This window comes from Poecilia formosa, unplaced genomic scaffold (assembly GCF_000485575.1).
Source record: "Poecilia formosa unplaced genomic scaffold, Poecilia_formosa-5.1.2 Scaffold28, whole genome shotgun sequence".
Lineage (NCBI taxonomy): Eukaryota > Metazoa > Chordata > Actinopteri > Cyprinodontiformes > Poeciliidae > Poecilia > Poecilia formosa.
The window spans coordinates 1439007-1463012 of NW_006799967.1; the positions used below are offsets into that span (position 1 = coordinate 1439007).

Sequence of the window (24006 nt, forward strand, 5' to 3'; positions counted from 1 at the left end):
TCAAAATTAGGTTTTTCTTTTGTTTTGGCTTTTCAGTCGCATGTTTCAGATCATCAATCTAGTTTTAAGAGGAACCAACCCCATGTGAAAAGGGTGAATTAGCTGCGATTTGGATGCATTTTTAATACTCCAGTTTGTTAAAAATTCAGCAAATAAGTGAGGGGAAAAAAACAGAACAAGTCCTAAATTATCACAGGCCTCAATTAAGCCTCAGGGTTCTTGACTTAAAAACAAGAGATTGGATCAAAACAGCCACCATGGGAGAATTTACTGGCAAAAAACAACCCAAAAACCCAAAAAAGGGCAACATCACATTTTTTCCAAAAATTATATTTTGTTCATCCCTAAGGCTTTTAGGAAAATATTCTGTGACTGAAAGAAACAAAAGGGGAACTTAGAAGATATTTCTGCTGTTAAGAGCATTTAAAAAAAAAAAAGAAAAGAAAGGAAAATGCAACTTCAAGATCTGAACAGCGTTTAGTAATTCACAAAACCAGAAATTCTGCTCATCAGTTTGTGACCGTCAGGTCAAATAAAGTTGGGTTATGCAGCAGGACAGCGAACATCTGAAGCACTCACCCAGTGGAAGTCCAGACTTTGCATTAAGACGTCAAGGAATTTCAATGGGATCGATTATTTCCACATAATGCTGGCCTGATTTGTACAGGTTTTTCTCCAATAAATGAAGAAAGAAAAAAAAAAGAGAAGATTGCTGGTTTTGCTCACCTACATTTTCTTTGTGTATTTCATTAGATGGTCTTTCACATTTTTATGTGGGCAAAAAGCAAAAATGTAGAAAAAAAGAAAATCTGTAAGTAGGCAAACACATTTTTGCAGCACTGTATGCATCTTTTCTGACTTTTTACACCAAAAGACAATGAAGCAATAACCGGTCTGAATTTAGATTTGCATTATTAAAAAAAAAAAAAGACTACAACCTAAAAAGTATTTAAAGATTAAATATTAATCAAATCATCAGCCTCTGTATAAGATCACATTGTAAAATAAAAGCTACCTAATAAAAGAATCGATTGTCTCGCGCGCCAGCAGCACACTGAAGTCATGAGATGAGCTGAATCCTTTTTTTCTCCTCGACTTCAGTGTTTGAAATATCATCAAAAAAACGAGTTGCCTTATATTAATATTAATGCCATGTTCAGTTGTTCAAATGCAAACATCAAAGTACTATGTTGTTGTTTTTTGTTTTAAATCAGGTGGATTTACCCTTTCACATATCTGCTATTTCACTCTTTACAATGATAAAAAAACAATAATAACAGTAATAATATGTCGCTAAATGAATCTGACATTTATACAGCGCCAAATTGAGGGGATACGGAATAAATCAGATTAGTGTTTGATCAGAAATCATTGCACAATAGACGCATTTCAATCATTAAAAAAACAAAAAAACAAACATGTCTGGCACCTAAAGAGAAGAAGAGGTAGAGCTACGTGAGGGTTTCAAACATCCTGGACTCTGTAAACAGGGAAACGACAGCTGAGTGGACGCAGACCACCGAGAAGACAAGGTGAAAAAAAAACTCTTTCCATCTCTTTCATAAAATCCAACCAGCAAGCTACTTTACTGTGAGTTTAAATACAACAATAAATATACAGAAAAAGGAAAATGAGGCTGGGGAAAAAAAATGAAGATGAAACCTGCGTTGATACTGAGACGAAGCTGCTATTTTTTTGGTTTGTTTTTGAATTTGTTGGAACAAATCCGTTAAAATGTGTACAAGTCGGCCTGTGGCTTTTGCATAGATGACTTTGTGTAGGCCGTTTTGTTCGCAACATGTAAAAGGAAGACGTGGATCCCAGTGACGTTCAGGTGAAGATTTCTTTCTAAGAAAAGAAACTTGCATGCAAGTGTTTCATAATAATAACAATAAAAAAAATTTAAAGCTTTGGGTATTGGTATGTACAGAGTAATTGACTTAAGCAAATCATATAATTGCTATTGCTTCCAGGACCTCTGTTGATGTCTACAGACGTTATGTTTAATAAATTAATTAATAATACATACTTTCAAAAGTGAAGTCAGGTGACGTTCTGCTTGTTTTTCAGCCGACGACGCTGAAAACTCAGTACCACCAAAAGTGTTAAGATGAAATACTTCCAGCTATTTGGATTGAAATCCTCGTGTGAATTGTCGTAGAAATAACCGCTACGGATCGGCACTGTGGTAATAAAATAAAAGTTCAAATAAAATAAGAGGACGTTTGCAGTGTTGTGCTGTTTGTGTACAGATTTCTTTCACAGTTCAGTTTCAGAGCTCTTCCTGCCGAGGAAGCCGTTATCCTCCCGGTCGATCCGAATCCGAGGTGAGCCGTGTGAACCGCAGCCAAAACTGAGAGAAAGACACAAAAATAAAGTGACATGAAGCGTCTCGCCGCCTTCACGTCGCCTCAGATTTTGTCGCATTTTGCAACCATAAACCTCAATGTGTTTTATTTCATCTCAAATAAAACATATTTATCTACAAAAAATCTCTAGTTAGCTGCTGGATTCAGCCCTGATTACTCTGCCACGTCTCAATAAACTCTTGTGCAATTTTTGAGTCCAGTCAAAACTGAGCTGAATTGGGAGTCTGTACTGATACTTTTGCAAACGTTTGTTTAGGGTTGAAACGACTAATCAGATTAATCGTGATTAATCAGTTGTTGAAATAATCGTCAACTTAGTAATAGATTAATCGTTAACTGGAGTATACACACTAAAAAAAAGCTTTTCACATGTTGATGTTAGAAATACATTAGTTTTAGCATTAGACACATTTTTCGTAATAAAAATATTTTCTTATTTTAAAAACGAAATTGAATTTTAATGTATTTCTAATATTGCATGAAAAAACATCTTAAATAAAAAATCTGAAGAATCTACCATTTTACTTATTCGATTAATCGATTAATCGTCAGAATAAATGTTAGGTAGATTAATCGATAACTAAAGGAAACGCTGGTTATGACCCTACCTTTGTTAACTTAGAGGTTCTAATTACAAGTGAATCTTTTTTATAATTGTAAAAAAATTATAGGACAGCTGTGCAAAAGGAGGATGGTACTCACTTACACAGTGGGGGAGCCAAAGTAGTGTTCAGCACGGTGAATGGGGGTTAAGGAAAGTTTGCGGTGAATCTCCTGAGGGGGGGGAAACAGCAAAAATGTTTTGTCAAAATCCTTAATTTCAAGTTAGGCTGCAGAAGCAAAAACTGGAGAAGGAAAAAGAAAGGAAGCAAGCAGTGCAAAGCTTTATTTTTTTTATTATTATTTTCTTAGGGTTCCAATATGAACCTATCCGCTAACGGATTGAGCTGGGCAGGAAGCCAGAGTCAGAGCTAAAGGGTGAGCGCGGCAGGAGAAGAAGCTTCGAGAAGCAAAGTCTGAGCAGCTCTCTTAGCGGGAGCGAAGCAAACCCTGGCCAGTAGTACTCACTATCCAAAGATTTATCCCCCAACATGGGCTCCTGTTCCATCATCTCCATAGAGATTTTTATAGAGGGGATATTTTCATGGAAGGGGTAGTCGGACTGTGGGAGGACGGAGGGACAACATTAACCACTGGAGAGCTACTTTCTGACACGTCACATCAACAGTGGAGTCGAGAAAAAGTGCCATTTGTCTCTCATTTGTCCCGCCGACGGCTACTTACGTAGTCAATTTCACTGTCGATGCTTCCCTTCTTCTTGTTTTTCTTCTTCTTCTCGTCCTCCTTCTTTTTCTTGTCCTTCTCCGGGATCACGTCGTCCAGGTAGCTGAGGTCGTGCTGGGAGAACACGTAGTCCATGGCCTTTCGTACGGCAACCAACGCCAAAATCTGCGAACGGAAGCGCAGGGAAATCATTCTCAACAGAAGGTTGGAGAATTTATCAATCCGTAGCAATACGTATCGCGATAAGTCAGTATCGGTCGATATATACATCTTATGGAATATTCAATGTATAGGATATTTGCTGAAGTCCTATTCAGAACTGCGCAGCATTTCTGAAGTTGTAGGCAGAGGAAAGGCTTTAGCGGCTTAACTTCTCATGATTAGATTGGTGGCATCAACTAACTCACTCTTTGGTTACCTAGCAACAACCTGCAGAGTAATGTGCAAGGCAACAATTTCGGTTTTCGCCACCATGCCTCGTAACGGCTTAAAATGTACAATGGCATGGAAAACCGTGGCTAAAACAGGAAAGGTCACGCTACCAGTTTGGTAGTATTTCAGATATTTAAAACAAAAAATAATAAACAATCAATGATATTGACATTTAATCGATGCCAGCGGACGTTTTTCTCGTGGTACGTTTTTTCAGACACGCGGTCCGGCCCTGTCCTTTGCGCTTCATTTTTCACTCGGCTACACGTCAGGCGATCCTCACCATGACGGGGAAAATGATGGCGGCCACGGTGGACTTGAGGATCCAGAGCAGAGCCAAGCACAGGACCTGGATGAAGGTGAAGAGGTGGATGCGTCTCTGGGGGACATGGCGCAGGTAGATAAGGTCTGGCTGGTGCTTGGCTGGCATGAGGAGCAGCTGCAGACGGTCCATGAACTGTCGGGGTTTTCAGACAATGAGATGAAAAAAGTGAAATGAAAAGAAATCAGTACTTCTGTTGTGGGGTTTTTTCCACAAAAGCGTTCAGAGAAAGGCTGGCGCCTGAGAACTGGTTCTTAACTGGTTTTACTGGAAGTAAAAAGCAACAGAGAACAAGCCTGTCGTTTTACAAAAGGAGGGCCAGCCCGTCACGAATCTCTGTTCAGCTGTTTGGTTTCAATTCTGGCAGGAATACCCAACTTTTGATCAGTGATTTAAACACTGATGGACCAGAATCTACACAAGAACAGGTGATACTGAAGGTACAACAGTATTTATATGCCAAGAATATACAATTAAGGTTTATAGTTACAGTTACTCATTCAATAGTTTGGCTCTCTTCAGGTTATGTACATTTGTTGCTATGACAATACCTAGTGCCTACCAATACTAATATTAACTCCTCTTTGCTGTTGCAACTACACTGAATGTAAATGGAAACCTTTTTGGAGGGCGGGAAAATGTATGAGACAGCCCAAAACAGAGTATTTGCATAACTGTGAAAAGAAAATGATTTGAGTTTTTGTAAATACTAACAATATTCTGAAAAGTGTGGATTTGTGCGTTTGTGTTCAGCCCATCCTGGCACACAAATTTATTTTGTATTTAATTCAAATGCACAGTTTCCTCCTTAGACAATTCTTTTTTTTTGTAACAAAAAGAAAAGTTCACAATTATCCACTTCCTGATGGTTTGCTGCACAAAACGAGCAACTGTGAAGTTTATTATTGCAACACCAAATGTGAGACGCACAGAGGGCTATGAAAAAGGCACTGTAAAGTATAAGCTAAGTACCAATGCTAGTTAGAGTGGAGCAACTCACCTGGACACCATTGAGAGACGCCACGCCCATATAGAGGAACACACCATAGAGAACAGGCATCGGGATGAACTGCAGACAACAAAGCAAAAACGATATCCGTTTTATACATGCAGATGAATGTAGTATCAGCAGCTAAAGTTAAATTATAAATAAGAAAATAGAATAGTTTTGTGTGTTAAAGCTCCAGCTAGTTTAAAGTAGAAAGTAGCTCACAGATAACAGATTAGACAACAGTTTGAGGGAAAACTACTTTTCCACGCCTGGAAAATAAATGGCCACCAGGGGGCGCAGCAGCTCCAACAACAGCCTCCGCTCAGGTTCTTTCCCAGCTTAATGAGGGAATGGAAACTCTACACTGTTCTCCAACTGGAGCTTAAAGTCCTGATGAATTTCACATCGAATTAGTTCAGGTACGGGGGCTTCTAATCGGATGAGCGGAAGATTTTAAATGATTTTTAAAAAATAAAGACAAGTGACGAGAGCTTGTCCAAAAGGGACGGACTGTAATCCGCGTTTCCATGGAGGAATTAGGAGCTGGACGGAATACCTTCAGGATAGGAGCCATGAAGACGGAGAGTCCTGTCAGGAGGAACACAAAGATGCCAGTGACTCTTTGTTCCCTGGATGGAGGGGGGGGAAGAAATAGGAAAATCAGCGTCATTTGTAAAGCCTGAAAGTTTTCACATGCAAGGACTCTGACTTCTGAAGCTTTATGATGGGTTCTAAGCACATAAAAGGGGGTAAAAGTTCATTAAAAACGATGTTATGGAAATTTCTGTCGTCAGCTATAGAGATCGACGACGACGTCATGGAAACTGATCAGAACTTCTCACCAATACTTGAAAACACGTGAAAAAAAAGGGCCGTAAATATGATAGAAGAAATATATAAAAATGAAGCAACCACTCACCTGACGCCCAGGAACTTGGGCTGCTCTCCAGGGGCGGAGGTCTGGGTCTCCATTTTCAGAGAGTCGATGTGGGCGATGGAGATGACGGTAGCAGCTACATACCATGGCAACCCCATGAAGGAGCAGAGAATCATCAGGACGGCCACCCAGAACAGGTCCAGGTGATAACCGGCCCCTTTCTGAGCACGAACAGAGAAGACAACGGGTTTGATAGGGTTGTGATGGTTGCATCTACTGGAGTAGATGCAAGTTTTTACTATGATGTATTTTTTAATTTTACTTGAATAATGAAGGATCGCTACTGTTACTACAGAGATTTCTGGATACTCGGCCCACTACGAGGGACTTCGTTGAATTCAAAACAAGCTTATTTTAACCAAAGATTCACACACCTGCATTGTATGTTTTATATTGAAAAAAAAATTTTTTTGGGAAAAAAATTTGTTCTTTTGATGGACTTGGTTGTTTTGTAGTTATGTTATTTGTAGGAATTATTTTCATTTTGGTCTTTAAAATACCAACATTTCCACATAACTTTAGGTTTTGGTTTATCTAATGATGTCATTTTTTAAAAAATATTAAGTGATCGAAGTTTTGATCAGTTACTCGGTACTCAAGTTGCCTTTTAACCAAAGACCTTTTTTTTTTTTTTTAAATCCGAGGACTACTTTTTACTTTTACTTGAGTAAAAATGTGAAACGCCTGGCACTACTGACTAAATGAGTTGGCCTTTCACATAACTTAAGGAAAAAGCTTAAACAGCTGTGAATATTTTTGTGTTGTATTGTATATACTGTTAAGAAAATACATTTAAAATATGCTAGTTTTAAAACTTAACAACATGTCTTGATTGACATAGCCTAAATATAGTTTTTGGACTAATGTTTATGTTACCTGTAGCTATAGCAGATTGCCTGCTGAATCTTTTGATCTGCCCTTTTGTCTGTGTGGGAAAGAATCAGGAGAAGGTCCAGCTTTCACACTGATCTGCGATGAGCCATAAAACAACATGAGTTCAGGCCAATGGAGGAGAAGCTCCACTTCCACTTTGTTTAGATAAAGGGACAACTGATGTTCGATCTTGAAAACAAATTGTAGGGAGTTTCTAACTTTTAAGAGGGTCCGAGACGGCTCCTGGTTGGATGAGCAAAGATACGCCTTATTTGAATAAATTAAAGAGAAGAATACGTCTTTACCATAAAAGTTTGTGCACGTGAGGAACAAACCAGATTTGCTTTTGCAACTCTCCAAAGACGTCTTTGAAGTGTCTGTGTTGTTGATGTCATGTTACACTTTTAAATGTAAGAATAAACTCTGAAAATGTATGACGTGGAGCGTTGACTGTCATCTCTGTGTGGCTTTTGTTTCCACGAATGGAATCATTGAATCAGGGAGCACAAGAGACTATAATGAGCCAGAACTTAATGATTTTATTCTCTACACTACCCACCTTTGTGAATGAATGAAAACTAGCTTAAATTTAAAAAAAGAGTCATTTCTCCCCCATGTACTTAAACGCCTCATTTATTATTGAGCTCTTTGTCTTCACCATCTTTTTTTCAATGTAATTTAAAAGTGGTTATCATATACAGCTCCAGAATATTTTTAAGTTGGTGGTTCAAAAATGAACCTTTTGTCACTGGAGTACTTTACAAGGTCAAAATGTTCAATTTTCCTTAAAAACAAAATGTGATTACTGATGTACGACAGACATAAAGATCTTCTTCGTACATTTAACAATGTTCAGGTGAACTGCCTACCTTTAGCTTGTGTTCTTTCCTGTTCACAATCACTGCAGTGATCTGCTGATCCATGAAGATCAGAATCGTGACCAAGAGGGCAGGAAGTGCAGCTGCCAGGTACACCCACCAGGGGTTTCCTCCAAAAGGAGGAATAAACCAGCCCCGTGCTGGACTTGTGGGCTGAATAAAGAAAAATAAAGAGGAAAAAAAGCGTTAGTTGTAATGGTCAATACTTCTGCTGGACAATCCACATGCAAGAACATGGCTAACATCCGAAGCATGAAATTAAGGTAGCAGGTACCCAAACTCTCCGTAGGTTTCGATTACTTGCGCATTAATACGGGCAAAGAAAGCCGTCTCTGTGCTCGCAACGAGAAGAGCGTCAGTTCTCACATCACCTGTAATCACCTTTTGCCCACTCCTCCACCGAAAGGGAGGCCTGCCAGCCAGCCGTCCAACATTTGAGCTCAGAAATTTCCAAGCATGCCTGTGTCTTAGTTTCAAGGTAATATGTGTCCAACTGAGCAAACTACAAAGAGCGCATTGAGCAGGGGACTTTAAGGAATTAGGGAGGCTTTCTTGCAGAAACATGGATCATTAACGGTGTAATCTAAGGAAACAGCACTCTGCTCACCACAGCACCGGCCTTTGTCTAAGGTGGAGGGGGCGTCCAGCGTCCCGGGGGCCCGTGTGAGGCCCCCAAACTGACTTCAGTTCAAGAACGGCATGTTTGGCCAACCCACCACAGGTGTCGGATGTAAAAGGAGACTATTCCATTTTTAGTTGGGGCAAAATTATCAGATTTTCTCACAATAAAAAAAAATGTTGGCAATAAAACAATCACTGGTCTTTGAATGACCACGCTCTTTGCATTCTCTTGCAAGCAAGCACCACATCCATTCATTTTTACTCAAAAGCTGAGTTTGATGCATCCAAATCTGCTTCTAATTAATGTATTTAACATGGATTAAAACAGCAAGAGTTTTCAAATAAACTGCATATTGATTTTATGGCTCAGAAATGACTAAAGGTTATAGTTTTTCCAGTTTGAAAATTTGCAAAACAACTTTTTTCGTAGCAATAATAATATCCACACCCCTTCCCAACAACAAATCTGACTACTTTATTTATTTAACTAAAAAAAAATCACATGCTTAGTTTATTGTTGAGTTGATAAGAATATTTTTTGGCCTTCAAGTCGTTTTGAGTCGACGATTTTGGCCCGTGTGTCAAAATGTTTGGACAACCCTGGTCTAAAGCATATCCAGCACCAAGGTGTCAAGCCCACATTGAAAACCATGCATCTATGTGTATATGAAATGTGTAGCGATTACCTTAAATTCACTAGGCACTATGAGCTTCGGAGTGTCCACACCGACCAAGGCGTCAATGCCACAGAAGAGAAGAATGGTCAAGATGATGGCAAAGTCACTGATGAGCTTCCTCACCTGGACAGGGGACATCACTCTAGGTTAGAGAATTTATTTTAAGGGGAAAAAAATAGCTGAAAATGTTCCACCTATTACTAATCAAAGATAAATCTAAACCACTGGGTTTTTGGTCTCGATTTAAAAAAAGAACTAGGTGTTTTGGCATCTTTGCAGTTTTCTGGAAGTTTGTTGTGGATTTGTGGTGCATAAAAGCTGAATGCTGCTTCTCCATGTTTGCTTCTGGGGATGCAGCGTAGACAAAAGACAAACACACGGATAAGTTTCTAGATCTTGCTTGGACTTTCGTCCTTTGATCCTAGAAATGTTCTTCAGGTGATAGAAGGCCGACTTTGTAACTGTCTTTATGCGTCTCTGAAGGTTCAGAGACACCCCGATTTTGGGCCTGGTGTTGTACAATCAAAAATGTCAGAAGCACAGCTTCCAGTGGTATAGCACCCCCTAGAGTCGATAGTCTGCAGAGCCTTTAGCTGCCAATACAGCTGAAATTCTTCTGTATCTCTACCAGTTTGCAGAATTACAGACCGAAAGCTTTGCCCGTTCTTTAGCTCAGTCAAAGATGAGCTATTGTTCATCACTCACTGTTGTGGGGAAGAATCTACTCGTCTTGAACTTCTTCAGAGCCATGGAGCAGGTGTAGGTCCCAAGGAACAGGATGAAGGACATCAGGGTAATGTCAGGCACATAGTCACAGGCCTTTCCGACCAGCAGCCCTCCGAACTCCTTACACTGATGCTGGGTCAGGGACGCCCAGGTGGCGTTCTCCTGCTGGAGAGGCCGGGAGTAAACAAAGAGTTGGGTGAGAAAAAGTTTGAAAAACCGATCCCTGAATCCAGGCTGTTAACACCGTTCAATTTTGTGTTTTTAGAGGACAAGGACACCACATACCAGATCGGTACGGTTTGTCCAGGCAGAAGTATCAAGGAGTGTTGATGAATTACCTAGAAGGAAAAAAAAAAGAAAAAAAAGAAAAAAGGAACAATGATATCTAATCAGTGAAGCGGGAATGCTTTTGATGTCGGCTGAATCGCTCTTTGTCAGTTTAAATCTGTTGTAGAGGATGGGAAAGTCAGCAGGGGTGTCATTTGTTATTTCCAACGCAGACGTGTAAATAACACACAAGTCCCGACACCATGACAAATTCAGCAACATCAATCAGCACCACGGTGACCGGGTTTGGACTGTCAAGCTGCGGGATACGTACCCGCTACGCAGCGGCAGTCGTACTGAGTGATGAGGTTGTGATCAAACTCCGAGTTGATGGGGTTGTGGTGAGCCAGCTTTATCATCTTCTTGAATGCGTCATAGATGAAGATGAAGCTGATAAGCGCAGAGAAGCCTTCCTCTGTGAAGCGTGTGAAGTACTGCACCAGGAAGCTTGCATCGGTGGCAACCAGCACCAAGCAGAACAAACCAGACCACAGGCCGATCCACAGCCGAAACTCGAGGTAGTCGAAACCATTGTCTCTGAGTGCGGATGAGGGGGGGGGAGACAAAAAACAAAGTAGTTTCAGTGAAAGTGGCAACTTAAAGAGACCGCTACGCCTCTGAGAATTCAGATTTTTAACACAAACTCAGTGAACAAAAGCTTTTGTGATACAATACAATATTCTTTTTAAGCAAACTCCACGCAGCATTAGCTGCAGCAGACAAGCTAATGTTAGCTGACTAACAAGCTAGTGTTAGCTTCTTGGGCTTGGGTTACAACTTTAGAAGTTTTGAAATAATCTCCAACCTTCCTCAATGTCCTGCTTTTGACAGACGCAATTTTATTAATAAGATCTATTCTATTACTAAGATCTATTCTATTAATAACATCTATTCTATTAATAACATCTATTTCCAAGTCAAAGATTTTAGATGCACCTGTTGTAGCTGATGTCATATTATTTAAGCAGCAGTAGAAATAACTGCTACTTTTCTGTTTTAAATAAAAGTAATTAACATTTTTGTTAAATATATTTGTGTAAATACCTTCATGGTTAAGTACCATGTTATTATGATAATGTCGTGCCAGGCCCATGACAGCTCTTCGATGGAGAAAGCAAAACCCTAAATTAAAGGGCTCCACATGCAACTGCACCACACGCTTTTATCTATTTAGCATCTGTGGCGCAGGGCAAGAAACGCTTGTGTGCAGCCTAGCAGCTGCTACCAACGCTGGAACCGCTTGCAGGGCACAGACACCCACAACATTCTCCACTCACAGCACAAAAATAAATGAGAGTGAATTATTGATAACGGAACAGAGTCAGCATGTTGTCTGGTAATGCTAGAAGACCGACTGAGGGGCTTAAAGCAGAGCCAAGAGAGACACGTCGGCATTGCACAGCCTTTGGTGATTGTGAAATGATTCTGTACGATTGTGAAATGATTCTGTACGTACAATTTTTTATCATCGCGTGAGGAAAGATCACTCATCGTAATAACGCTGCTGAGTTCAGCGTTATTACAGGAACCAGTGTTTATTTATGTTTTTTTGTTGTTTTTTTGCAGTGTGCCCAACATCGTGTTCTAAATAAGAAGGTTTAACGCTGTTCTTGTCTAATCAATCAGAACAGGAAGCTAACAGTCAAACCGTTCTGCAAACAATCTATAAGTGCCAAGAGATTTACAGCAGGAAATATCGGCCCACTTGCAGCAATCTAAAAAAAAAAAAAAAAAGAAACATCCGTGCTCTACGTGTTGATAGTTTCATATACCATAGAGCTGCTGCTCTGGATTCTCAACGCAATTTCCCTCTTGTCTTTATTCCTTACATCATGTTTGCATGATGACTATCCAGTTAAAGGAGAAATCCTGTGACTGACTAGGGTTCACTGGGAGGTACTCACTTGCTGAAATTGAAGAGAAGTCTTTCGAACACAAGCACCGGGCCTGTACTACTGAGGATAGTCAGGGGCTGACCTGCTAGCAGGCAGAACACTGCTCCTGACAGCGCCGTACCGAGGAAACTTTCCAACACTCCCTGCGGCGCACATCAAAAACAAGTTAAGGTTGTTTTCACCGAGGTGACAGAGAAGAATTGAAGCAAATTATGACTATAAATGTACCAGAAACACATTTTATCACAAGTATTGTACAGCTTTACCGTCACAAGTCGACGCTAAATTTGTTCTTATGCAGATGACACTTTAGTTTTTCTTGGAGATAGCATAAATTGGGGTGGGCCCATTAAATGTTTATTAGTTTACAACATAATGTTGAGAAGAACAATGAACAGCAGTCATTGCTCTGAAGCAATGACTAAGAAAGGCTATCCCAGGGCAGGGATTCCCTCTTTACCCAAATTAGAAAACAGGATCGTGGAAGAGTGATGAAGTCCAGGATTGAAGGTGGGGGGTTCATTTAACACCCATGCTGTGGCTACAATGGCTGAGTAATCTGGATCTGTGGTTATTTACAGCTCTGGCAAATCCCCCGCACACGGCCGATGCTCTCTGCATGTGTCCGTCACAGCAGAGGCCAACGCAAGTACGGCTCCCGCCAGACAGGCCGTCACCTAACAGGTGCATGTGGATGACAGCGGCCGACCCTGCGTGGTATTATAGATAAGTTAGAAATTCCTGAAAGGAATCCGCAGTTTGGTTCAGCAAATGGATTTACTTTGAGCTTCTAAGCCTTAAATTAGCATGGCTTAGCAGCTGAAGAGACAAAATTGGTTTAACACGAGCAGCGATGACGGAACGATGAGCTCAGCTGACGGCCGATGCCAAGTCAGCGTCCATTGACTCTGCGTCAAAACTTGGGATTGTTTAAATGACTTAAAGTTAACAGGTAACATCCGGCCGCCCAGGTACTGAACTTTATACATCGTCCTCATGTCCTCCCCGCTTCCTTAATCAAACGAAGGCATTTTGACGAGTAAGGCTACCTGCATGTTGTCTGTAGCGTCTCCGAGCAAGCCTCCGAACGTGATTGCGTTGGTGACCGTGCCCAGATAGATGAACAGGATGGCAGACAGAGACTGAATGTGGAGGGCGTCGTAAAAGTCGCTGGCGAAAAACGGCAGCTTTCGCTTCACGTCCAGGATAAGACCGCCGCAAAACCTTAAAAAGACAGAGAGAGCCGTTGGAGTTTTTCAGCTTCACATGACAGCTCAGTTTGATCAAAGACATTGGAGGTGCACAAGGTGTGCTAAAGATTGGCCTGGATACGTTTCTGTCACAGTTTCATAAGAGGGGGAATGTTCTGAACAAAAGAAACACAATAAGGTTATTCAGCTGTGAAGTGCGTCCATTGTTCTGTAGTTCCTTGTTCCTGACTGAAAAGTTTACTGGAGGACAAAGGCTGAAAGACTTTCATTTGACACCAGACATGTGTCGTCCTGACAGCAATTGGAGACAATCAGGATTATAAAAAATGATGCTAATACACTCATCTGTCAAAAACTTTCCACAAGAAAATTCAAAAACATACCATGCTTCTTTTTTTTTTTTTTAAGGTGTCAGCTCCTGTCGTTCTCATTTGAACTTGTCTCGCCACTTATAATGATTTCACAATGGTATGAAAAATTCGAATTACTTTTTTGTGCACTGCAGCTCCTCTCCCACTTGGTGCCCTCCTCCACCTCCTCCGCCTCCGTGTCCCGTATCGTGGGGGGTGTCCCCGTTCATCTGAGGAGCCTCTCCTCCGGCGTACATGTTCTTTCTTTAAAAGCACACAAAAAAATGTATTGTCTTCAGATTAAAGAAGAAAAAAAAAGAGCCTACGATTCAATAAATGTTTAGCATAAAGATGCGTGGCAAAAATAAATTTGTCTTTTGTTGTGTGGCAAAGTCTCACGACCAGCACTTATTAAAGAAACTCTCTTCTTCACTTCCGGCAGACATATTTTTTTTACTTTGAAGCGGTGATCCATTTTGTGGAAACACAAGAGATTTTATGAATATTACTCAAGATCCTCAGGCATTCACGTCAAAACAGATTGTTTCACTTTTGATATTTAATTAAATGTTCTGCTCTCAGAGGATCACACGCCCACATGGTCTTATTTGGTTTTGTTTGATGTGAGGCCTCTGACGGGAACGTATGCATTACGCAACATGTCAAACAGCGGAGTCGGTTTGTTTACTTTAAAGGCTTCGTCCAAATGTTTCCATTCGCTAATGTAAAATCTGAAAATACAAAGTTAGGCGTCCAAAACTAAAACAAAAGGTGTCACGTGGCGGCTAATCAAATGAATGGCAGCTTCTTTAATTTGGAATATAATGCGGATCAGATCAGACCTTTTGTCTGAGGAGGGAAGGGACTTGGGCGGCTCGATTCTGATGTCGGGGTCCCACTCGCCAGGAGGAAGGACGATCACTTCGTCCAGGAACTCATCGATTCCAGCCAGCAGGTCCTTCCTGCCTTTCGCTTTGTAGGCGATGTCGTGAAACACCTTTGATTGAAACAAAAACCGACCGATTACCATTTAAGAAATGAACGTGTGCTTTTCTTTTTTCTTTTTGCAATCCAGTGCCTGGAAACAGAAACAAACAGAAAAAATAAATAAACAAATAAAATCTGCAACTTCAACAACTGAGTGGAAAAAAAGTATTTCCTAATAGCTTTGTTTTCCCTGAGCGAAGGGTACAGCACGTCACTGACTGTAATTTATGGCACCTAAAAATCACCGCTATGCAGATGTTTCCCAATGCACACACACATACGGGTTTACGCCAGCACCGAGCCTCCCAGTGTGTATAGTACTACCACTAAACAACACGTCAGGCAGCGAGTCAAAAATACTTCAAACATCTGATAAACCTGCGACACCACCGTTCTGGTGGGAGCTGAGGGGGTAAAGTTTAACTTGAGGAAACCCAGAGCAAACTCTTCCTAAAACTACTATATCAACAGAGAGCATGTGAACGGGAGAGCTGAGGCCTGTGGGAAAAATGCAGGCCACGTGCTCCCAGTATTAAAAATGCTGAAGGCGTCGATCTTTCTGACAAATACTGTGGCAGGTGTACGAAAGACACCAAGCAGGAAGATTGAAGAAATGCTTTACTCCAATCGTTTTGCTTATAATTTCAGCTAGAAGTTGGCCGACAGCAGGACTGTTTCCTTATTGGTAGAAAACAAGCTACGTGGCCAATTTTATAAAATCACAACCTGTTTGTTCCTTTGCACTGCTTGCCAGGGTGCCAGATAGTCTAACCGCATCATTTTACTGATCCAACAAATCTGAGTTTTCCAAAACAAACCTAGTGTTCGGCCTTTACAATAACGTTAACGGGGCAGAGAGATGCTTTACTGGCTGCTGTGGCTTTCTGCCTTTCCGTGGTTCGTCACGTGCTCCATGTTCAGAAGGTTGCACAGAAAGCAGCGGAAACTCTGGTCGTTAAAGTTTAAGACGTACGAAGCGAAAATAAGGTAAACTTTACGAAGCAAGAAACCAACTTTTTAAACCGTTTTCCACAAACGATCACCTGGAACTGCTTTACAATACGAGACGATGATCAAAGTGTGACACTATAAAACAACCGTTAGCCTAGCATGGAAACATCTGCAGCAGGAGCAAGAGGGGAATTTATTAATGACAGCAGACTGTACAGATTATGAACATTATTGGTGAATCAGTTAAATTTGACACCAGGAGAAAACTAATACAAACCAGGTGGTGAAATGGAGCATGTAGCAAACACTGATTTTTATTTTACCTTTGGCGTATTACTAAACTGGGTCTTAGTATTTACCAAATGTCTATTCTTAAATGACTAAATTAGTATTGGCAGACAAGAAATATCTTGATCTGGACATCTCTTCCATAGTTTTTAAGAAAAAACATATTCTCAATATCGACTTACCTCGTCGGACATCAGGGTAGCGATTGCTCTTCCGATCTCTCGGTAAGACTTGGACTTTCCTTTAGGTCCCAACAGAACAAACATAAATCTAGGTACGACATGAAAGTATTCATTTAGTTTTGTTTTGTTTAATTTATGTTTCCGTGCGACATCAGTAGGTCACGGGAGGATTTTTACAGCAGAGTACCTCGTGGGCACGGGGACTTCAGTAAGCGCTCCCAGCATAACGGCCTGCTGCAGACGGACAAAAGCAACAAACGGGGTTTCCAGGAAGTCCACCTCTCCGACCAGCACGTTTGATGCCTCGGCATCGCGGGGCAACTTTTTCATGAACTTATTCTTCAGCTGTGGAACAAATCAGAGAGAGAGAGAAGACAGAGTGAATGTGTGAGGCAGTGGAATAACATAGAATACCCTCAGGATCAATACTTAGCTTGCAAGATGGTTTATGAAGCACATAGGATTCATCCAATATCCATTTTAAGATTATGAAAACNGCTTAACTTCTCATGATTAGATTGGTGGCATCAACTAACTCACTCTTTGGTTACCTAGCAACAACCTGCAGAGTAATGTGCAAGGCAACAATTTCGGTTTTCGCCACCATGCCTCGTAACGGCTTAAAATGTACAATGGCATGGAAAACCGTGGCTAAAACAGGAAAGGTCACGCTACCAGTTTGGTAGTATTTCAGATATTTAAAACAAAAAATAATAAACAATCAATGATATTGACATTTAATCGATGCCAGCGGACGTTTTTCTCGTGGTACGTTTTTTCAGACACGCGGTCCGGCCCTGTCCTTTGCGCTTCATTTTTCACTCGGCTACACGTCAGGCGATCCTCACCATGACGGGGAAAATGATGGCGGCCACGGTGGACTTGAGGATCCAGAGCAGAGCCAAGCACAGGACCTGGATGAAGGTGAAGAGGTGGATGCGTCTCTGGGGGACATGGCGCAGGTAGATAAGGTCTGGCTGGTGCTTGGCTGGCATGAGGAGCAGCTGCAGACGGTCCATGAACTGTCGGGGTTTTCAGACAATGAGATGAAAAAAGTGAAATGAAAAGAAATCAGTACTTCTGTTGTGGGGTTTTTTCCACAAAAGCGTTCAGAGAAAGGCTGGCGCCTGAGAACTGGTTCTTAACTGGTTTTACTGGAAGTAAAAAGCAACAGAGAACAAGCCTGTCGTTTTACAAAAGGAGGGCCAGCCCGTCACGAATCTCTGTTCAGCTGTTTGGTTTCAATTCTGGCAGGAATACCCAACTTTTGATCAGTGATTTAAACACTGATGGACCAGAATCTACACAAGAACAGGTGATACTGAAGGTACAACAGTATTTATATGCCAAGAATATACAATTAAGGTTTATAGTTACAGTTACTCATTCAATAGTTTGGCTCTCTTCAGGTTATGTACATTTGTTGCTATGACAATACCTAGTGCCTACCAATACTAATATTAACTCCTCTTTGCTGTTGCAACTACACTGAATGTAAATGGAAACCTTTTTGGAGGGCGGGAAAATGTATGAGACAGCCCAAAACAGAGTATTTGCATAACTGTGAAAAGAAAATGATTTGAGTTTTTGTAAATACTAACAATATTCTGAAAAGTGTGGATTTGTGCGTTTGTGTTCAGCCCATCCTGGCACACAAATTTATTTTGTATTTAATTCAAATGCACAGTTTCCTCCTTAGACAATTCTTTTTTTTTGTAACAAAAAGAAAAGTTCACAATTATCCACTTCCTGATGGTTTGCTGCACAAAACGAGCAACTGTGAAGTTTATTATTGCAACACCAAATGTGAGACGCACAGAGGGCTATGAAAAAGGCACTGTAAAGTATAAGCTAAGTACCAATGCTAGTTAGAGTGGAGCAACTCACCTGGACACCATTGAGAGACGCCACGCCCATATAGAGGAACACACCATAGAGAACAGGCATCGGGATGAACTGCAGACAACAAAGCAAAAACGATGTCCGTTTTATACATGAAGATGAATGTAGTATCAGCAGCTAAAGTTAAATTATAAATAAGAAAATAGAATAGTTTTGTGTGTTAAAGCTCCAGCTAGTTTAAAGTAGAAAGTAGCTCACAGATAACAGATTAGACAACAGTTTGAGGGAAAACTACTTTTCCACGCCTGGAAAATAAATGGCCACCAGGGGGCGCAGCAGCTCCAACAACAGCCTCCGCTCAGGTTCTTTCCCAGCTTAATGAGGGAATGGAAACTCTACACTCTTCTCCAACTGGAGCTTAAAGTCCTGATGAATTTCACATCGAATTAGTTCAGGTACGGGGGCTTCTAATCGGATGAGCGGAAGATTTTAAATGATTTTTAAAAAATAAAGACAAGTGACGAGAGCTTGTCCAAAAGGGACGGACTGTAATCCGCGTTTCCATGGAGGAATTAGGAGCTGGACGGAATACCTTCAGGATAGGAGCCATGAAGACGGAGAGTCCTGTCAGGAGGAACACAAAGATGCCAGTGACTCTTTGTTCCCTGGATGGAGGGGGGGGAAGAAATAGGAAAATCAGCGTCATTTGTAAAGCCTGAAAGTTTTCACATGCAAGGACTCTGACTTCTGAAGCTTTATGATGGGTTCTAAGCACATAAAAGGGGGTAAAAGTTCATTAAAAACGATGTTATGGAAATTTCTGTCGTCAGCTATAGAGATCGACGACGACGTCATGGAAACTGATCAGAACTTCTCACCAATACTTGAAAACACGTGAAAAAAAAGGGCCGTAAATATGATAGAAGAAATATATAAAAATGAAGCAACCACTCACCTGACGCCCAGGAACTTGGGCTGCTCTCCAGGGGCGGAGGTCTGGGTCTCCATTTTCAGAGAGTCGATGTGGGCGATGGAGATGACGGTAGCAGCTACATACCATGGCAACCCCATGAAGGAGCAGAGAATCATCAGGACGGCCACCCAGAACAGGTCCAGGTGATAACCGGCCCCTTTCTGAGCACGAACAGAGAAGACAACGGGTTTGATAGGGTTGTGATGGTTGCATCTACTGGAGTAGATGCAAGTTTTTACTATGATGTATTTTTTAATTTTACTTGAATAATGAAGGATCGCTACTGTTACTACAGAGATTTCTGGATACTCGGCCCACTACGAGGGACTTCGTTGAATTCAAAACAAGCTTATTTTAACCAAAGATTCACACACCTGCATTGTATGTTTTATATTGAAAAAAAAATTTTTTTGGGAAAAAAATTTGTTCTTTTGATGGACTTGGTTGTTTTGTAGTTATGTTATTTGTAGGAATTATTTTCATTTTGGTCTTTAAAATACCAACATTTCCACATAACTTTAGGTTTTGGTTTATCTAATGATGTCATTTTTTAAAAAATATTAAGTGATCGAAGTTTTGATCAGTTACTCGGTACTCAAGTTGCCTTTTAACCAAAGACCTTTTTTTTTTTTTTTAAATCCGAGGACTACTTTTTACTTTTACTTGAGTAAAAATGTGAAACGCCTGGCACTACTGACTAAATGAGTTGGCCTTTCACATAACTTAAGGAAAAAGCTTAAACAGCTGTGAATATTTTTGTGTTGTATTGTATATACTGTTAAGAAAATACATTTAAAATATGCTAGTTTTAAAACTTAACAACATGTCTTGATTGACATAGCCTAAATATAGTTTTTGGACTAATGTTTATGTTACCTGTAGCTATAGCAGATTGCCTGCTGAATCTTTTGATCTGCCCTTTTGTCTGTGTGGGAAAGAATCAGGAGAAGGTCCAGCTTTCACACTGATCTGCGATGAGCCATAAAACAACATGAGTTCAGGCCAATGGAGGAGAAGCTCCACTTCCACTTTGTTTAGATAAAGGGACAACTGATGTTCGATCTTGAAAACAAATTGTAGGGAGTTTCTAACTTTTAAGAGGGTCCGAGACGGCTCCTGGTTGGATGAGCAAAGATACGCCTTATTTGAATAAATTAAAGAGAAGAATACGTCTTTACCATAAAAGTTTGTGCACGTGAGGAACAAACCAGATTTGCTTTTGCAACTCTCCAAAGACGTCTTTGAAGTGTCTGTGTTGTTGATGTCATGTTACACTTTTAAATGTAAGAATAAACTCTGAAAATGTATGACGTGGAGCGTTGACTGTCATCTCTGTGTGGCTTTTGTTTCCACGAATGGAATCATTGAATCAGGGAGCACAAGAGACTATAATGAGCCAGAACTTAATGATTTTATTCTCTACACTACCCACCTTTGTGAATGAATGAAAACTAGCTTAAATTTAAAAAAAGAGTCATTTCTCCCCCATGTACTTAAACGCCTCATTTATTATTGAGCTCTTTGTCTTCACCATCTTTTTTTCAATGTAATTTAAAAGTGGTTATCATATACAGCTCCAGAATATTTTTAAGTTGGTGGTTCAAAAATGAACCTTTTGTCACTGGAGTACTTTACAAGGTCAAAATGTTCAATTTTCCTTAAAAACAAAATGTGATTACTGATGTACGACAGACATAAAGATCTTCTTCGTACATTTAACAATGTTCAGGTGAACTGCCTACCTTTAGCTTGTGTTCTTTCCTGTTCACAATCACTGCAGTGATCTGCTGATCCATGAAGATCAGAATCGTGACCAAGAGGGCAGGAAGTGCAGCTGCCAGGTACACCCACCAGGGGTTTCCTCCAAAAGGAGGAATAAACCAGCCCCGTGCTGGACTTGTGGGCTGAATAAAGAAAAATAAAGAGGAAAAAAAGCGTTAGTTGTAATGGTCAATACTTCTGCTGGACAATCCACATGCAAGAACATGGCTAACATCCGAAGCATGAAATTAAGGTAGCAGGTACCCAAACTCTCCGTAGGTTTCGATTACTTGCGCATTAATACGGGCAAAGAAAGCCGTCTCTGTGCTCGCAACGAGAAGAGCGTCAGTTCTCACATCACCTGTAATCACCTTTTGCCCACTCCTCCACCGAAAGGGAGGCCTGCCAGCCAGCCGTCCAACATTTGAGCTCAGAAATTTCCAAGCATGCCTGTGTCTTAGTTTCAAGGTAATATGTGTCCAACTGAGCAAACTACAAAGAGCGCATTGAGCAGGGGACTTTAAGGAATTAGGGAGGCTTTCTTGCAGAAACATGGATCATTAACGGTGTAATCTAAGGAAACAGCACTCTGCTCACCACAGCACCGGCCTTTGTCTAAGGTGGAGGGGGCGTCCAGCGTCCCGGGGGCCCGTGTGAGGCCCCCAAACTGACTTCAGTTCAAGAACGGCATGTTTGGCCAACCCACCACAGGTGTCGGATGTAAAAGGAGACTATTCCATTTTTAGTTGGGGCAAAATTATCAGATTTTCTCACAATAAAAAAAAATGTTGGCAATAAAACAATCACTGGTCTTTGAATGACCACGCTCTTTGCATTCTCTTGCAAGCAAGCACCACATCCATTCATTTTTACTCAAAAGCTGAGTTTGATGCATCCAAATCTGCTTCTAATTAATGTATTTAACATGGATTAAAACAGCAAGAGTTTTCAAATAAACTGCATATTGATTTTATGGCTCAGAAATGACTAAAGGTTATAGTTTTTCCAGTTTGAAAATTTGCAAAACAACTTTTTTCGTAGCAATAATAATATCCACACCCCTTCCCAACAACAAATCTGACTACTTTATTTATTTAACTAAAAAAAAATCACATGCTTAGTTTATTGTTGAGTTGATAAGAATATTTTTTGGCCTTCAAGTCGTTTTGAGTCGACGATTTTGGCCCGTGTGTCAAAATGTTTGGACAACCCTGGTCTAAAGCATATCCAGCACCAAGGTGTCAAGCCCACATTGAAAACCATGCATCTATGTGTATATGAAATGTGTAGCGATTACCTTAAATTCACTAGGCACTATGAGCTTCGGAGTGTCCACACCGACCAAGGCGTCAATGCCACAGAAGAGAAGAATGGTCAAGATGATGGCAAAGTCACTGATGAGCTTCCTCACCTGGACAGGGGACATCACTCTAGGTTAGAGAATTTATTTTAAGGGGAAAAAAATAGCTGAAAATGTTCCACCTATTACTAATCAAAGATAAATCTAAACCACTGGGTTTTTGGTCTCGATTTAAAAAAAGAACTAGGTGTTTTGGCATCTTTGCAGTTTTCTGGAAGTTTGTTGTGGATTTGTGGTGCATAAAAGCTGAATGCTGCTTCTCCATGTTTGCTTCTGGGGATGCAGCGTAGACAAAAGACAAACACACGGATAAGTTTCTAGATCTTGCTTGGACTTTCGTCCTTTGATCCTAGAAATGTTCTTCAGGTGATAGAAGGCCGACTTTGTAACTGTCTTTATGCGTCTCTGAAGGTTCAGAGACACCCCGATTTTGGGCCTGGTGTTGTACAATCAAAAATGTCAGAAGCACAGCTTCCAGTGGTATAGCACCCCCTAGAGTCGATAGTCTGCAGAGCCTTTAGCTGCCAATACAGCTGAAATTCTTCTGTATCTCTACCAGTTTGCAGAATTACAGACCGAAAGCTTTGCCCGTTCTTTAGCTCAGTCAAAGATGAGCTATTGTTCATCACTCACTGTTGTGGGGAAGAATCTACTCGTCTTGAACTTCTTCAGAGCCATGGAGCAGGTGTAGGTCCCAAGGAACAGGATGAAGGACATCAGGGTAATGTCAGGCACATAGTCACAGGCCTTTCCGACCAGCAGCCCTCCGAACTCCTTACACTGATGCTGGGTCAGGGACGCCCAGGTGGCGTTCTCCTGCTGGAGAGGCCGGGAGTAAACAAAGAGTTGGGTGAGAAAAAGTTTGAAAAACCGATCCCTGAATCCAGGCTGTTAACACCGTTCAATTTTGTGTTTTTAGAGGACAAGGACACCACATACCAGATCGGTACGGTTTGTCCAGGCAGAAGTATCAAGGAGTGTTGATGAATTACCTAGAAGGAAAAAAAAAAGAAAAAAAAGAAAAAAGGAACAATGATATCTAATCAGTGAAGCGGGAATGCTTTTGATGTCGGCTGAATCGCTCTTTGTCAGTTTAAATCTGTTGTAGAGGATGGGAAAGTCAGCAGGGGTGTCATTTGTTATTTCCAACGCAGACGTGTAAATAACACACAAGTCCCGACACCATGACAAATTCAGCAACATCAATCAGCACCACGGTGACCGGGTTTGGACTGTCAAGCTGCGGGATACGTACCCGCTACGCAGCGGCAGTCGTACTGAGTGATGAGGTTGTGATCAAACTCCGAGTTGATGGGGTTGTGGTGAGCCAGCTTTATCATCTTCTTGAATGCGTCATAGATGAAGATGAAGCTGATAAGCGCAGAGAAGCCTTCCTCTGTGAAGCGTGTGAAGTACTGCACCAGGAAGCTTGCATCGGTGGCAACCAGCACCAAGCAGAACAAACCAGACCACAGGCCGATCCACAGCCGAAACTCGAGGTAGTCGAAACCATTGTCTCTGAGTGCGGATGAGGGGGGGGGAGACAAAAAACAAAGTAGTTTCAGTGAAAGTGGCAACTTAAAGAGACCGCTACGCCTCTGAGAATTCAGATTTTTAACACAAACTCAGTGAACAAAAGCTTTTGTGATACAATACAATATTCTTTTTAAGCAAACTCCACGCAGCATTAGCTGCAGCAGACAAGCTAATGTTAGCTGACTAACAAGCTAGTGTTAGCTTCTTGGGCTTGGGTTACAACTTTAGAAGTT

General features: G+C 41.0%; 2 protein-coding genes across 8 annotated transcripts in view; both read right to left on the reverse strand.

The window, feature by feature from the left end:
• Positions 1-1203: 1203 nt before the first annotated feature.
• On the reverse strand, positions 1204-16742 carry LOC103135876 (electrogenic sodium bicarbonate cotransporter 1-like). 4 transcript variants are annotated; one of them, XM_016669805.1, is made up of 19 exons: positions 16489-16728; positions 16302-16389; positions 14736-14890; positions 14032-14157; positions 13382-13556; positions 12342-12475; positions 10712-10974; positions 10396-10448; positions 10090-10275; positions 9394-9507; positions 8078-8239; positions 6318-6496; positions 5955-6027; positions 5408-5476; positions 4369-4542; positions 3654-3818; positions 3438-3531; positions 3072-3143; positions 2264-2353 (listed from the first exon to the last, which is right to left on the reverse strand). In XM_016669805.1, exons 1-18 carry the CDS (start codon positions 16629-16631, stop codon positions 3100-3102), a joined length of 2397 nt encoding a protein of 798 aa, XP_016525291.1. In that variant the 5' UTR covers positions 16632-16728; the 3' UTR covers positions 2264-2353; positions 3072-3099. The 4 variants fall into 4 exon arrangements, with proteins under 4 accessions (XP_016525290.1, XP_016525291.1, XP_016525292.1 ...); XM_007548844.2 differs by having other exon boundaries at positions 2270-2353; positions 3076-3143; XM_016669804.1 differs by lacking the exon at positions 3438-3531 and having other exon boundaries at positions 1204-2353; positions 3076-3143; positions 16489-16740.
• A 341-nt stretch (positions 16743-17083) lies between these two features.
• LOC103135941 (electrogenic sodium bicarbonate cotransporter 1) overlaps positions 17084-24006 on the reverse strand; it is a 35011-nt gene continuing 28088 nt past the window's right edge. For 2 of the 4 annotated variants that reach the window (XM_016669807.1, XM_007548970.2), the window contains exons 15-23: positions 23493-23755; positions 23177-23229; positions 22871-23056; positions 22175-22288; positions 20859-21020; positions 19099-19277; positions 18736-18808; positions 18189-18257; positions 17084-17323 (exon numbers count right to left, since the gene is read on the reverse strand). In XM_016669807.1, the coding sequence (XP_016525293.1) occupies positions 17135-17323; positions 18189-18257; positions 18736-18808; positions 19099-19277; positions 20859-21020; positions 22175-22288; positions 22871-23056; positions 23177-23229; positions 23493-23755 (1288 nt within the window). In that variant the 3' untranslated portion in view covers positions 17084-17134. The remainder of the gene's footprint in view (positions 17324-18188; positions 18258-18735; positions 18809-19098; positions 19278-20858; positions 21021-22174; positions 22289-22870; positions 23057-23176; positions 23230-23492; positions 23756-24006) is intronic. The other 2 variants (XM_016669809.1, XM_016669808.1) reach the window with 1 other exon arrangement.